We start from the raw sequence: 15541 nt of genomic DNA, 5'->3' as shown, positions 1-15541 counted from the left end.
ATAATCACTGCCTATAGTGTTAGTGATCAATAATCATGGTTCCAGTGAGAGAGATGAATAATCACTGTTAATGTTGGTAAGAATGAGCTTGATCAATAATCACTCGTTACAGTATTAATAATAAGTAATCATTGGATACAGAGTAAGTTCTATCATCACTGGTTGTAGTTGGTACTTAATAATCACTGATTACAGAGTTAGGGAGCTCAATACTCGTTACAGTATCAGTAATCGATAATCAACGGTACAATATTAGTCATCAATAATCACGTTATAGAGTGCGGGAGATCAATAATCGCTGGTTGCAGTGTCAGAAATCAATCATTGTTACAATGATAGTAATCAATAATCACTAGTTACAGTGTAGGTGATCAATAATCACAGACTACAGAGTGAGATCAACAATTATCGGTTACAGTGCTAGTAATCAATAATCACTGATGAAAGTATAGGTGATCAATAACCACTGGCTACAGAGTGAGACCAATAATCTCTGGTTATAGAGTGCGGGGGATGGCTGAGGTGCGAGGTAAAGTCAGGCAATACGGGATAAGCAAGGAGTGGGAAATCAGTAGCAACTGACTGTAGAGATTAGAGTTTGATGTGCACTATTTTGGAAGATGTATTTGACATTTCTACAACAGAAGATAAGCGAATATCAAAGCAGAAAAAAAAATCAGAGAAGATTATTAAACGAAGGAGTTAATAAATATGTTACAGTTTGTGAGTCTTTAGTTAACTTGTTAGAGGGCAAAGTGTGAATAAATATTAATAAGAACATTTGTAAGAAAATATTTACAGGTGCTGACACCAATTAATAATGTAAGGTGATAGATTAACATAAATAGTTGAGAGGGCGAGAGATTGATTAAGGCGCTGTCACACATTCTGCGTGAAAAGAAATGAGAAGCCAGTGTAACTCCTAGCGGATCCGGAACTGCAGTGACTTGGAATGATCAGATGGCCAGTGGTCATGTTGGCCCGGGCGGGGATGGGGTCGGGCTGGCCAGCCTGGCTGTGCCGGTAAGATTAGGTCAGTGTTGACTCGCTCCGAGTTTGTGGATCAGCCGAGCTCTCAGTGTGAGCCGGAGCCCAGCGCCCTGAGCTGCCCCCTTTCGCTTCCCTCAAATGTCTGAGGCGGTCAACAAGTCGGATCTAAAGCAGTCGTTGGAGGAGATAGATATCGCAGTCAGCGACCCCGACAATGAAGCGCAAGAGGCAAAGCCGCCGAAAAGATACCTCATCCTCACCATGCTGTCCTGCTTCTGCCCGTCCCACCCCATCAACATCGTGGCCTTCGTGTTTGCAATGATGGTGAGTGAGGGGGGCGGCGGGGCTTGTCGCACCGGGCGTCAGGGGGGTTGTGATTGAAAGATTCTTCATTAGTTCGAGTGTCAGTGGTTGTGGGGGGAGAAGGCGGGGGGGGGGGGGGGGGGGGGGGGGGGGGGGGGGGGGGGGGGGGGGGGGGGGGGGGGGGGGGGGGGGGGGGGTAGAGATGGAGGGATAGCTCAGCCAAGAGGAAAAAACGTTTTCACTCGGGAGAGTTGTGAACCTGTGGAATTCTCTGCCACATAAGGCAGTGGAGGCCAATTCACTGGATGTTTTCAAGAGAGAGATAGATTTAGCTCTTAGGGCTAACGGAATCAAGGGATGTGGGGAAAAAGCAGGAACAGGGTACTGATTTTGGATGATCAGCCATGACCATATTAAAGAGCTAGATAGAGCTCTTAAAAATAGCGGAGTTAGGGGATATGGGGAGAAGGCAGGAACGGGGTAGTGATTTTGGATGATCAGCCATGATCATATTAAATGGCAGTGCTGGCTCAAAGGGCCGAATGGCCTACTCCTGCACCTGTTTTCTATGTTTCTATGATTGAATGGTAGAGTAGACGATGGGGCGATTGGCCTAATTCTTCTCCCTTCTGTCTGTGGTGGTGGTGGTGGGCAACAAGCTGGAGTGGGGTGGAGGGATAGGGGAAGGGGAGGGGGTGACAGAACTGTCAAGGTTTTCCTTTGTTTAAGAAGGAACTGCAGATGCTGGAAAATCGAAGGTACACAAAAATGCTGGAGAAACTCAGTGGGTGCAGCAGCGTCTAGATGTTGCTGCACCCGCAGAGTTTCTCCTGCATTTTTGTGTACCTAATGTTTTCCTTTAACTGGCGATGGTCCAGAGATGTTGGTGGTGAATCTGTGGACTTCATTGCCACAGGCGGCTGTGGAGGGCGTGTCAATGGATAGTTTCAAGGCAGAGATTGATTGACAGGTTCTTTATTAGTGCTGGTGTCAGGGGTTATGGGGAGAAGGCAGGAGAATGGGGTTGAGAGGGAAAGATAGATCAGCCAGGATTGAATGGCGGGGTAGACTTTAGTTTCGTTTAGCGATACTGCGCGTAAACAGGCCCTTCGGCCCACCGAGTCCGCACCGACCAGCGGTCCTACCCTAACACTACCCTACACACACACAGTAGGAACAAATTATACCTGTATACCAAACTGAAAAGAAAGACTGGATAGACTTGGTTTATACTCTCTAGAATTTAGAAGATTGAGAGGGGATCTTATAGAAACTTACGACAGGCTAGATGCAGCGATCTTAAGGATAAAGGGGAAATCCTTTACTTTTTTCCACATCTCTGGAACTCTCTGCCACAGAGGGTAGTTGAGGCCAGTTCATTACTATATTTAAGAGGGAGTTAGATGTGGCACCTTGTGGCTAAGGGATCAGGGGGTATGGAGGAACAAACGGGATACTGAGTTGGATGTCAGCCATGATATCCCAGGCTCGAAGGGCCAATTAGCCTACAAACCTGTTTCTATGTTTCTAAACCAATTAGCCTACAAACCTGTACGTCTTTTGGAAGGTGGGCTGGAGATCCCGGAGACAAACCACGTGTGTCAAGGGGAGAATGTACAAACTCCGAACAGATTGCACCCGTAGTCAGGATCGAACCCAGGTCTCTGGCGCTGTAAAGGCAGCAACCCTGCCGCTGCGCCACCGAGCCGCCCTTGATGGCGTCGAATGGCCCAATCCTGCTCTTGGAACCATTGATCTTATGTTGTTGCCACGGGGTTTTCACCAGCCTTGGCATGTTACACCGACCATAAAGTCTGTGAAGGATTCTCGTGGTCCTCCATGAGTCCAACAAGCAGCTGTGTGATTTTAGTTTAAGGTACGCAAAAATGCTGGAGAAACTCAGCGGGTGCAGCAGCATCTATGGAGCGAAGGAAATAGGCAACGTTTCGGGACGAAACGTTGCCTATTTCCTTCGCTCCATAGATGCTGCTGCACCCGCTGAGTTTCCACCAGCATTTTTGTGTACCTTCGATTTTCCAGCATCTGCAGTTCCTTCTTGAACACAACTGATTTTATTTTAACCTTGGCTCGCAGTAAAACCCGTTGCATGGCCACGAAAAGTCGCTATCAGTAAGGATAAATGGAAACGAACACCAAGAAACGGCTGGGAAACTACCCGACTGGGTTCTCTCGGTTAGCGGGAGGGGATGATCACTCCGCAGGGGAGGTACCAGCATGGTTTGGGCTCTGTCCAATGCCACCCCAAAGCTGGCCACGGTGAATACCTGACTCGAATAGTGGGTGGAGTGGGTGTGGACAGCATGTTTCCACTAGTGGGAGAGTCTAGGACCGGAGGCCACAGCGTCAGGATATAAGGAAGTACCTTTAGAAATGAGATGAGGAGCAATTGCTTTAGTCAGAGGGCGATGCATCTGTGGGATTCTGCCACAGAAGGCGGCGGAGGATGTCAATGGGTATTTTTAAGGTGGAGATTGATAGATTATTGATTAGTAAAGGGTATCGGGGTAATGGGGAGAGGGCAGGAGAATGGGGTTAAGAGGGAAAGGTACATCAGTCATGTTTGAACGCGGAGTAGTCTTGATGGGCTGAATGGTCCTAATTCTGCTCCTATCACTTATGAACTTTTCAGAGGCATGACCATGGGTTGTATGCGGGGACTGACGTGCTAGTACCAATATGGGAAGTCCCACATGGCATTCGAGTGCCCAGTGTGATTGAGGACGTGAGCAATGTCATGCCCGGGCCAATTCCCGGGATATCAGGGCTGGACGTTGATTGACTTGTGACCACGGGGGAACTTGCTTACATCTCTTCAAACCTGCCACAGCCCGGGGCCTCTCTACTGGGGTGCAGGAAGGAACTGCAGATGCTGGTTTACACCGAAGATAGACACAATAACTGGGCGGGTCAGGCAGCGTCAAGCAGGAGTGGGTGACTTCTTCTGAAGAAGGGTCTTGACCCGAAACGTCACCCATTCCTTCTCTCCAGAGATGGTGCTTGTCCCGCGGGGTTACTCCAGCATTGTGTGTCTACAGGTTCCTACTGACATGACCACACGATCAAACCTGGAACTCAGGATAATAACCCTGCTTGTCTCTGTGGAGTGTCAGCCTTTAACAGACTCTTGGATTGGATAACTGTGGGCTCAGGAAACATAGATACATAGAAACATAGAAAATAGATGCAGGAGTAGGCCATTCGGCCCTTCGAGCCTGCTCCGCCATTCAATATGATCATGGCTGATCATCCAACTCGGTATCCCGCACCTGCCTTCTCTCCATACCCCCTGATCCCTTTAGCCACAAGGGCCACATCTAACTCCCTCTTAAATATAGCCAATGAACTGGCCTCAACTACCCTCTGTGGCAGAGAATTCCAGAGATTCACCACTCTCTGTGTGAAAAAATGTTTTTCTCAGAAACCCAGTATCTGAAGGGAAGGAATGGGGCCAGAGATGTGTTTTCCCAGTGAAGTTCCCGCTGGGAGTTGATGGAGAGATAGCTCCTGTAGCCCCGAACTTCCCCGCCCTTTGATGCAGTCCATCCCACACCATCTCCAACTCCTCCCGTGGAAACCTCAGTATGACAAGGGTTAAGACAGCTGTACAAAGTTCACCCTTTGACGTATAGCACAAGGTTCGTGATTGTCATCCTTACTAAAATTGAATACAAGTCAAGGATTCAATTACATGTAGTGATATTTGTATTAGAGTTATTGTATTTGTATTTGGGTTTTTTTCGAGAATGTATTGTGATCGGTGATAGTAAATTAGAGTGCGCACAATTTTAATTTAGTTCCGAGATACAATGCGGAAACAGACCCTTCGGCCCTCCAAGTCCACACCAACTAGTGATCCCTGCACACTTAACACGATCCTCCGCACCGCTAGGGACAGTTTACATTTATACCAAACCAAGTAACGTACAACCATGTACGGGGGTCTTTGAAAATCTTGGAGAAAACCCACCCGATCAAGGGGAGAATGTACAAACTCCGTACAGACAGCACCCGGAGTCGGGATCGAACCCTGGTCTCTGGCAGCAACTCAGCAGCTGCGCCACCGTGCCACACATTGCAAGGGTCAAAATCTGTGTACAAGTTGACAGTGCTGAGTAGGAATTCACAGTAAAAGCCCCTGTCCCACTTCCCCGAGTTACTCACGATTTCTCACGAGTTTTCCCCTTGATTCAAAATCGGAGAATGTCCGTAGCGAGTCCGTAGATATTTCGTACGTAGGTACTCGGGGCATCAGGTAAGTCGGGACGTTTTTTTCAGCATGTTGAAAAATGTCCACGAGAAAAAAAATAGCCCCGAGTACCTACGGCTGGCATCGCCGAGTTTGAATCAAGGGGCAAACTCGGGAGAATTAGTGAGTAACTCGGGAAAGTCGGACTGGGGCTAATGTGCACAAGTCAATAAAGTGTGTCTGGAAAATGAATGCAAGTTGTCAGAGTCCAGTTGATTGGCGACAACACTGGACATATTTCACACTCATAATCCAGCGGTGGTCCCACCTCTGATCCTACATCATCACATCATCTCCAGAACATCCCCTCCAACCTGCCCTGCATCCACATCCATCAGTGGCAGTGAATTCCACAGATTCACCACCCTCTGACTGAAGAATTTCATCCTCATTCCCTTTCTAAAAAGACATCCTTCTATTCCGAGACGAGGCTCTCCCACTGGTGGGACCTTCCTCTCCTCGCCTGCTGCTCTCCAATGCAGATTTTCCATCGCCCCGCGGTCAAATTGCTGCGTCGAGGCGATCGAGGCTCCTGATGTTGAAGCTCCCGCCGGGCGATGGAAGATCCCGCGGCCGATTTTATACCGCGCCAGGCGATGAAAGGCCCCGCAAACGGGCCGTTTGAAGCCCCACGATTCGGGGCGGACGAAGCTTCTGTTGCTGGAGTTCGGAGTCGGTCACCGTCGTCCACAGGGCCCACGGCCGAAGCCTCCGAAACCATGCGTGGGCGGCCACCAAATAATTGTGTCCCCCCCATGTTTTGATAGCGATTTCCACCCCCTGCGTCTGTCTGCCTTACAATGCTGAAGAAACAATTTGCTTAACCACCCCCGTTATTTTTTTTCTCCCACCCCACCCTGCCGCCCCTCTCCGTATCAACAGCACTCCCTCTATCTACAGCGTAACAAACCCTGATGTTCTCAATTATTCCTGTTCTGAGGCCAGGCCTTGCCTCATTTTGTCTTTTTATTATAAATTCACAGCGGTGAACGTATCACAAAGGGAACGGTGAGATTTTATGCTAACGATTGTTTTCTGTCCTTAAGGCTCTGAACAGCTACAATGAGGGAGATGCTGATGCAGGAAAGAAGTTGGGACACATAGCCACACTGGTCTCCATTGCAGCCATTATTGCTGGATTAATAGTCATTGCCATCTTTTGCATTGTTCACTTTACAACGGTAGGGAATTTTCACTTTGTCTTTTTTATTGAACTGGCCAAGATTAGATATTGGGAAGTTTGAGGGATGGGTAATGCAGCGAGATAGTTTTGTTAAACTGTTTGTTAAAACATTCACGTCTATGCTGATGTTTCCTACAACATGTGGTGGTGCAGTGGTGGAGTTGCTGCTGGGTTAGATCCTGACTACAGGGTTTGTACCTCCTCCCTGTGACCGCGTGGGTTTTCCCCGAGCGCTCCGGTTTCCTCCCACACTCCAAAGACGTGTGTGCGGGTTTGTAGGTTAATTGGCTTCGGTAAAAAAAAATTGTAAAATTGTCCCTAGGAGAGTGTTAGTAGGTTAGTAGGATAGTGCTAGTGTACGGGGTGATTGCTGGTCAACGCGGACTCTGGGCCAAAGGGCCTGTTTCCACGCTGTATCTCTAAAGTGTAAAGTATAGTCTAAACACACTGAAAGTTTCTTAACTCCCATAAGAAAGAACCCAAAGAAGGTGCAATATAGGAAACATCAAACTACAGGGGTACGCAGTGGGTCGAGCAGCATCCATGGAGATAAAGGGATGGTCGGTATTTTGGGTCGCTACATCGGACTTATGCAAATGGGTGGGTGGTGGTTAGCACAGGTTGAGTGGGCCGAAGGGCCTGTTTCTCTATGGCTCTATGAGGTCTGAGGGTGTAGCAGGGAGATAGACGGTATAATGAAATTGGTTCAGAAACAGAGATGTGACGTAAGGTTGATTGGAGTACTCCAAAGCACTGGAGTAACTCCGCGAATCAGGCGGAAAAAGGATGAATGTCGTTTCGGGTCGGAACCCTTCTTCAGACTCTAGTTACTCCACAATTTTGTGTCCATCCTCGGTGTAAACCAGCATTGGCCGTTATCCTTCCTACACATGTGATGTATGGACATGCGTTTTTCATGCGTTTTTCCTTCTATTATTTATTATGTAAAAGAATATGTGTGTTATGATTGTGTTTATAATTTGTTTGGTTGTTTTGTTGTTTGTCTTTTGCACAAAAGTCCGCGAGCATTGCCACTTTCATTTCACTGCACACTCGTATGTGTATGTGACAAATAAACTTGACTTGACTTGACTTGACTTGACTTGACTATGGCTAGTAGCAAACCCCACAATGCCAAGCTGTTAGATACAAACGTCCAATACAGTGGGCGGCAGACATGGAAATGCTGGACTTGCTCAGCAGACTGTGGGGTGCGTGGAGGGACAAATAAGGGTGATCTTTCCGCTGCTCAAGGACCCGTCTGTTGATCATTCCCAACATATTCCATTGTAATTTCTGGAGAAAAGGAATAGGTGACGTTTCAGGTCGAGACCCTTCTTGCTTCAGACCCATTATCACATCATGCCTGACTAGTTGTGGATTTCTGACCGTTTCTGATCCGACATGTGTAATTTTTTTCCGTTTAATTAATCTGCTTGTTTTCCCTCTGCAGCATCAGTGATCAACCCGTCGCTGAGAATATCGAACGATTCGGAAACTCACCAGCAAAAGGCTCAAAGAAAACGGATTGTGTGTAATTCATGCCAACCGTATATTGCCGTTGATAGGATTTCTCTTATGCAGCTGGTTTGAGGTCAGATTTTCTTTGTTTTAAAATGAGTTAATTACTAATGTCAGAGGAAGAACGCCCAAGATAACTTCTGTACTTAGTACTTTGTAACAACAGAAATCTCAGGAAACACTTTCCCTCAAACCTGGCAGCTGGATAACACAGAAACACATGAGCGACAACAAAATATGAAGATATTGTATTTGAAATATTAGATCTTATATACTTAACCTGAGATGGACTTCCCCTCTATAGGTAATCAAAACATTTGGAGTCTTACTGCCTTATATTTAATGACAGCTATATTTTCATTGTACTTGAAAACTGTTATATTAATGATTTTATAAAACTAATCCTTTCAGAGCTCCTCCTCCGACAATAGAGCATTATGTTTAGCAAGTTTGTACAACGTTCCTGTCTGTATTTTAGCAGAGGTTGAAAGCCCTTTTTAAGATGAATGGGCCATTGTGACGGTGAAGATATTTCAGAAGTTGAACTTGTAGGATTATGTGCATAGATCCAGCTTTAAATATCTCGTTATAACGGCTAATCACAGTGACTTAATGGCACTGTTAATAGATGCCAACTTCAATCATTGCACCCCACCTTAACTTAATAGTGGCCACCTTGAGCAAGTCTTAATTCAAATTGCTCTTGGTATTATTTGACAAACTCGTGTTTGGAATGGGGACATGTGCAGGACGGCAGCCAGCATGCATTGCCTATTCCCAGTTACTTGTGACAAGATGGTGGTGGTAGCTCGGTTGGGATGACTACAGTCTCCTTGGTGAATGGACTCCCAGTACCAGCAGTTAGTCTGTAAACTCCAGCATGTCAGTGCAAAAAAATAAATATATCACCAGCCATAACTGAACGTTTGAAGGATAAAGTTCAGACGTAATGGTTTCAAAGGTCTGAACTGCTGGTGATTACAGCTGGAGGTTGAGAATGAGCTGCAAGTTCAGCCTACATACAAGAAACTACTGTTCTTAGTTTATCTCGTTATATATATATGCCTTTTACCTAGTTTCCCCAGTAGTCAAACGATGCAACAAGAAAGAATGATATCAGGTAGTGAAAACACAGGGAGTTATTCTTGCTTCACGTTTATACATTCATTTAATTCCCCTCCCAGTTCTGTGGAGGTGAGATGTAACTACATATATTTTCCATGCCTTACTTGTAAATAAACTGGTGGCGCTGGTATATATTACAAAGAAGAATGTACAGTTTAGTCATACGAAAATAAAGACGGTACTTTAAGTGGTGTGTCCTTTCTTTTAAAATGAACATTGTCAGTGAAACATGCAAGGCCAAGGATTACCTGTGACAGAAGGGGGCACCTTTTCCCCAGAATCTTTTCCCCAAACTGTTTGCGTGCTATCCAATTAACTCGGATCATGTTATACCTGAGCACCATAATCACAACGGGTTTAGTTTTAGTTCAGAGAAACAGTGCGGAAACAGGCCCGACGGCCCACCAAGTTCAAGCCGACCAGCGATCCCCGCACACTAACACTATCCTACGCACACTTGGGGCAATTTTACCTTGCCAATTAACCTTACAAACCTGTGCGTCTTTGGGGTGTAGGAGAAAACCAGGGCTCCTGGAGAAAACCCACGCAGGTTACAGGGAGAACCTACAAACTCCGTACAGACAGTACCCGTAGTCGGGCTTGAACCCGGGTCTCTGGCGCTGTGAGGCAGCAACCCCACCGCTGTACAACCATGCCGCCCAGGTAGTGCTTAGAGAAAAATGCCAGAGTACAGAATGTAGTTTACAGCATTGTAGTGCTGCAGTTCCAGAGAGAAAAGGGCAATGTCTGCAATAAGGTAGGTTGGAAGATCAGGACAACACCTGAGCATATGGGAGGATGGTTCGGTCATCTGATAACAGAAGAGAAGAAGCAGTTCCTGAATCTGATGGTCAGTGCTCTCAAATGTTTGTATCTTCTGCCCAACAGACTGTGTTTAAAGGAATCTCACTGTACATCCTGCGCCTATTTTCTATGTTTCTAGTGTAGAATGTTATTGTGCAACATGAAAACGGGGAAGAACATCGCAAGTGCATGATGGTGTATTTGATTTGGCATAAAGTAACTGGAAGAGTAGGGGCCCCAGTGCACTGCTTTGCCCACGGGCCTAGAATGCTGTTAAGACGGCCCTGGAAGAACTACCATGTTTTTATTTGAAATTAACTGATTGACTAAAATATACAGCATGGAAACAAACCCTTCAGCCCAGCGACTATCAATCGCCCAATCACACTACCTCTATAGTACACGTATAAAGATCCACAGGACTAAGAATCTGGATTCTCTGTACTGGGAGATGAACTTTTGACCCTCTGACTCAGGAGTGAGACTGATACCACTTGAGCCTTAGCTATCTAGGTCTATCAAAATAAGTGTGCAGCGTGATTCAGCGTAGGGAGAATATATATATATATATATAGGGTTGGTCAGTGGTGGCTTATCAACTTGCAGGTTTTTGGTGGAGGAAGGAACTGCAGAGGCTGGTTTAAACTGAAAAAAGCTGGAGTACCTCACCGGGTCAGACAGAATCTCTGGAGAAAAGGAATAGGTGACGTTTCAGGTCAAGACCCTCCTTCAGTCCGAATGGATTCTATCCGAAACGTCACCTATTCCTTTTCTCCAGAAAGGCTCCCTGACCCGCTGAGTTACTGCAGTTTTTCGTGTCTAACTGCAGGTTTTAGGTGTTCAAGCAGCAAGTGTTCCTGTCCAAAGTCCGCTCCTGTTAATGGCAGGAACAGATGCAGAAGTGCGGCTCTCAGCTCTTGTGCTGGTGTCAGTGACAGGAGATGGAGGGAGAGACAGGTGCTTACACGCACACATTAAAATCTGTACTTCGATATGTAACCCAATCATTGACTCGACTAACTATAGCAGACTGTGTCCCCAGTGAAGAACATTTCCCCAAATCATAAACTGAATATCAACATCAATAGCCACCAACTTAAATGTGCAGGAAGGAACTGCAGATGCTGATTTAAACCAAAGATAGGCACAAAAAGCTGGAGTAACTCAGCGGGTCAGACAGCATCTCCGGTGAAAAGGAATAGGTGACGTTTCGTGTCTGAGGTAGGGTCTTGTCTGAAACGGCCCCTACTCCTTCTCTCCAGAGATGCTGTCTGACCCGCTGAGTTACTCCAGCATTTTGTGTCTATCTTCAGCCACTAACTTAAATGCTGGCATCCATTAGTAAATACACCAGCTCCTTCTACGGTCTGGGATGTACAGAGAGATTGCACTTAAACCCGGGAGGTTGGATGCAGAGTGCTTTGTGCAAATTAATCAATCTATTAAGGGCTTCGTTATCAGTCAAAAGGTCAACAGATAGAACGAGAAAAGTTCAAAGAGGGTGGGAGCGCTCTGGATCCCACCGTCCACTGCCGTAACTGATGTTATTTGTGGGCTTGGATCATGTAACTCCATAACCCCTTTAGACCTGAAAACACCATTGCTTGACGTCCTACCATAATGTCTAAATATACCCTCTCTCTCTCGCTCTCTGATGGATATTTCAGCTGATCCTTTCTGCACTTTGTGTAGAAGTCAGTGGTTGTTGGTTCCATTCAGTACCTGCTGGTCTCAGTGAGTTTAGTTTAGAGATACAGTACAGAAACAGGCCCTTCAGCCCACTTAGTCCGTGCCGACCAGCAATCCCCGCACACTAACTCTGGCACTGTAAGGCAGCAGCTCTACAGCTGTGCCACCGTGTCGCCCTAATGCTGGACATTATCCATTTGATTGGGTTTTTTTTGGTTTAGTTTTGATTAGTTGGAGCTGCAACACAGAAACAGGCCTTTGGCCCACCGAGCCCGCACCGACCAGCCATCTGCGCACATTAACACTATTCTACACACAGTAGGGACTATTCACATTGATACCACACCGATTAGCCTACAAACCTGTACATCTTTGGTTTTAATTTATCAAAATAAATTGTTTAGAATATTAAGATGCCATAAAAATACATTTGCCTTGCAAGCTTCAATTATGCATTAATGGAATCAGATTTCTGCAATAGCTTTGCATGCATAAAATAATGAGTTGCATTAGCCAGAGCCCGTAGATTTAAAATAATTGGCAAAATAACCAAGGGTAACAATTCTTCATAAACTAAATGAAATGTTGTAATGTGGCTGGCATACACTGCCCGAAAGAAACATAGAAAATAGGATGCAGGAGTAGGCCATCCTGCCCATCACCCTTCAATTCAATATGATCATGGCTGATCATCCAGAATCAGTACCCCATTCCTGCTTTTCCCCCCATATCCATTGATTCCGTTAGCCCTAAGAGCTATGTCTGACTCTCTTCTGAAAACATCCACTGAATTGGCCTCCACTGCCCTCTGTGGCTGCGAATTCCATAGATTCACAACCCCCCGGGGGGAAAAAGTCTTTCCTCATCTCAGTCCTACCCCTTATTCTTAAACTGTGACCCCTGGTTCTTGACTCCCCCAACATGGGGAACGTTTTTCCTGCATCTAGCAAATTCAGTAAAAGTTGAAAAATTGGACACAATTTGGAATTGGAAGAAGGATTTAGACACTAAATTATTTTCTGAATTATTTACAATTAAACCACATGAAACAAGCTGGCATTTTCTCTTTTGCTGCTAACTGCGTAGTATCTCAAGAATGCCTGATGTGATGTGATTCAGTGACGGTCTTTGTTGTTTGAGTTTAATCATCCCAGCTGGAGAACATCACTCTAGAAGTTCCGCTCTTTTATCAATGGCCTTCCTTTCATTGGGAGCTCAGAAGTGGCGACGATGTTGATGATTGTGCAAAATTTAGTTCTAATCCCGACTCTTCAGTGAATGATAGACACAAATTTGCTGGAGTAACTCAGCGGGACAGGCAGCATCTCAGGAGAGAAGGAATGGGTGAAGAAGGGTCTCGACCCGAAACGTTACCCATTCCTTCTCTCCGGAGATGCTGTCTGGCCCGCTGAGTTTCTCCAGCATTTTGTGTCTATCTCCTGTGTAAACTAGCATCTGCAGTTCCTTCCTACACATCTTCAGTAAATGAAACAATCCATGCCTGAATGCGGCAAGTTCTGGATAGCTTAACCAAGGGTCGATGAATGGCATTGGTGCCTAGAGGTGCCAGGCGATGACCATTTCCACCACGAGAGAATCAGAACACTCCTCCTTGACATTTAAAGCTATTCGGCTCAATGCATGTCCCATCTTCAACATCCTGGGGGTGAGAGGTGATGAGAAATTCAACTAGATTGGCCATGGCTACAAGATCTGGGAGGCTGGCTGTCCATGGCGAGGGTCTCACCAGTCACCCCCCCAAAAGCCTTTCCATCTGAAAGGTATAAGCCACATCAGACGGCACGGAAAATCAAAAATGCTCATTCTAAGCTAGTCTCATTTGGCCACATTTGGCCCATACCCCTCTCAACCCGACTTTCCTCTCCAAGTCGGGCTGCATGGTGGCACTGCAGTAGAGTTGGTGCTTGAGACCTGGGTTCGATCCTAACTACGGATATTGCCTGTACGGAGTTTGTACGTTCTCACTGTGACCGCGTGGGCTTTCCCCGGGTGCTGCGGTTTCCTCCCACACTCCAAAGACGTACAGGTTTGTAGGTTAATTGGTAAAGATTGTAAATTGTTCCTAGTGAGTAGGATAGCGCTAATGGACGTGGATCACTGGTCAGCGCGGACTAGGTGGGACGAAGGGTCTGTTTCCATTGCCCACATCATTTAAGTAGCTCGATACAACCCAGGACAAAGCAGCATGCGTGACTGCCACCCCATCCATCGCACGGGATATTACTCTCCTCCTATAGCTGCATTATCTACAAAAGGCACTGCATTCCCACTATACATCCCAAAGATCTCCACCATCATGGACAAAGGTTGCAGGTGCAGTCTGACGCCACCACCTACTGGTTCCCCCTTCAAATTGCACATCATCCTGACTTGGAAATGTCAGCAGTTGTTCTTCATCAATGCATCTAAATCCTGCGACTCCCTACTCAGTACCACCATGGGAGCACCTTGCTCGGGAAGACAAAGGCAGCTCAAGGCAGTGGTTCCCCATACCTTCTCCAAGGCAATTAGGCATGAGTAGTAAATGCTGACATAGGTTTGAGCATAGTTCATTGTCACGTGTGCAGTGAAATGCTTTTGTTGCTTGCTAACCAGTTAGCGGAAAGACAATACATGATTACAATCGAGCCGTCCACAGTGTACAGGATCAAGGGTATAACCGGAATAACGTTTAGTGCAAGATAAAGTCCAGTAAAGTCCAAGGATAATTCAAGGGTTTCCAAAGAGGTAGATAGTAGCTCAGGACTGCTCTGTAGTTGTTGGTCGGGTGGTTCAATTGCCTGGGAAGAAACTGTGCGTGCATTTTCACACTTCTATACCTCTTGCCAGATGAGAGAGGGGAGAAGAGGGAATGACGGGGGTGAAACTCGTCCTCGTTTATGCTGGTGAAGTGTAAATGGGTCAGTGGAAGGGAGGTTGGTTTGTGTGATGGTCTGGGCTGCGTCCACAACTCTCTGCAGTTTCTTGTGATGAAGCTGTTCCCAAACCATTCCATGATGCGCCCAATGAAATGTTTTCTGTGGCGCTTCAGTACAAGTTGGTGAAAGTTGTTGGGGACAAACTTACTTACTAAGCCTTCTAAGGATGTGGAGACGTTGACAGCAAAGCCCACGTGGCGATATCTCAACCTGAAAAGCATTTAATTGCCAAAACTCAACAACAGGCCATTGTGCGAAATAATGTCCTGCTGGGCACTACCAACACTACAGAGCAGCAGAGTTTAGTATTCTCAATCAAGCATGGAAGAACAAAGACCACTTATACCCCAGTCATTCCCTTTTCTCCCTCTCCCACCAGGCAGATGCAAAAACATGAAAGCACCATCCAGCAGATTCAAGGACAGCTTCTTCCCGTTTTCTCTCTTGAACAGAGCCAGAGGGGGGTGAATCTGTGGATTTTTTTTGCCACAGAAGGGTGTGGAGGCCACGTCAGTGGATATTTTTATGGCAGAGATAGATACATTCTTGAGTAGTACAGGTGTCAGGGGTTATGGGGAGAAGGCAGGGGAATGGGGTAAGGAGGGAGAGATGGACCAGCCATGATTGAATGGCGGAGTAGGCTTGATGGGCCGAATGGCCTAATTCTACCATCATTTATGACCTTATGACATATCAGAAGCTAAAGATGTATTCCTGCAC

The 15541-nt window shown here is 46.3% G+C and overlaps 1 protein-coding gene across 1 annotated transcript; it reads left to right on the top strand.

Annotated features, from left to right (window-relative positions):
- The first annotated feature begins 952 nt into the window (after positions 1 to 952).
- On the top strand, positions 953 to 10921 carry LOC129709112 (transmembrane protein 233-like). The gene is given in 5 exon segments (XM_055655231.1): positions 953 to 976; positions 978 to 1108; positions 1110 to 1314; positions 6607 to 6741; positions 8197 to 10921. Coding segments are annotated over 5 exon segments (504 nt in total). The 3' UTR covers positions 8206 to 10921.
- Positions 10922 to 15541: the final 4620 nt, after the last annotated feature.

This window comes from Leucoraja erinacea, chromosome 25 (genome assembly GCF_028641065.1).
Source record: "Leucoraja erinacea ecotype New England chromosome 25, Leri_hhj_1, whole genome shotgun sequence".
Classification (NCBI taxonomy): domain Eukaryota; kingdom Metazoa; phylum Chordata; class Chondrichthyes; order Rajiformes; family Rajidae; genus Leucoraja; species Leucoraja erinaceus.
This window is presented reverse-complemented; position numbering and strand designations above follow the sequence as displayed.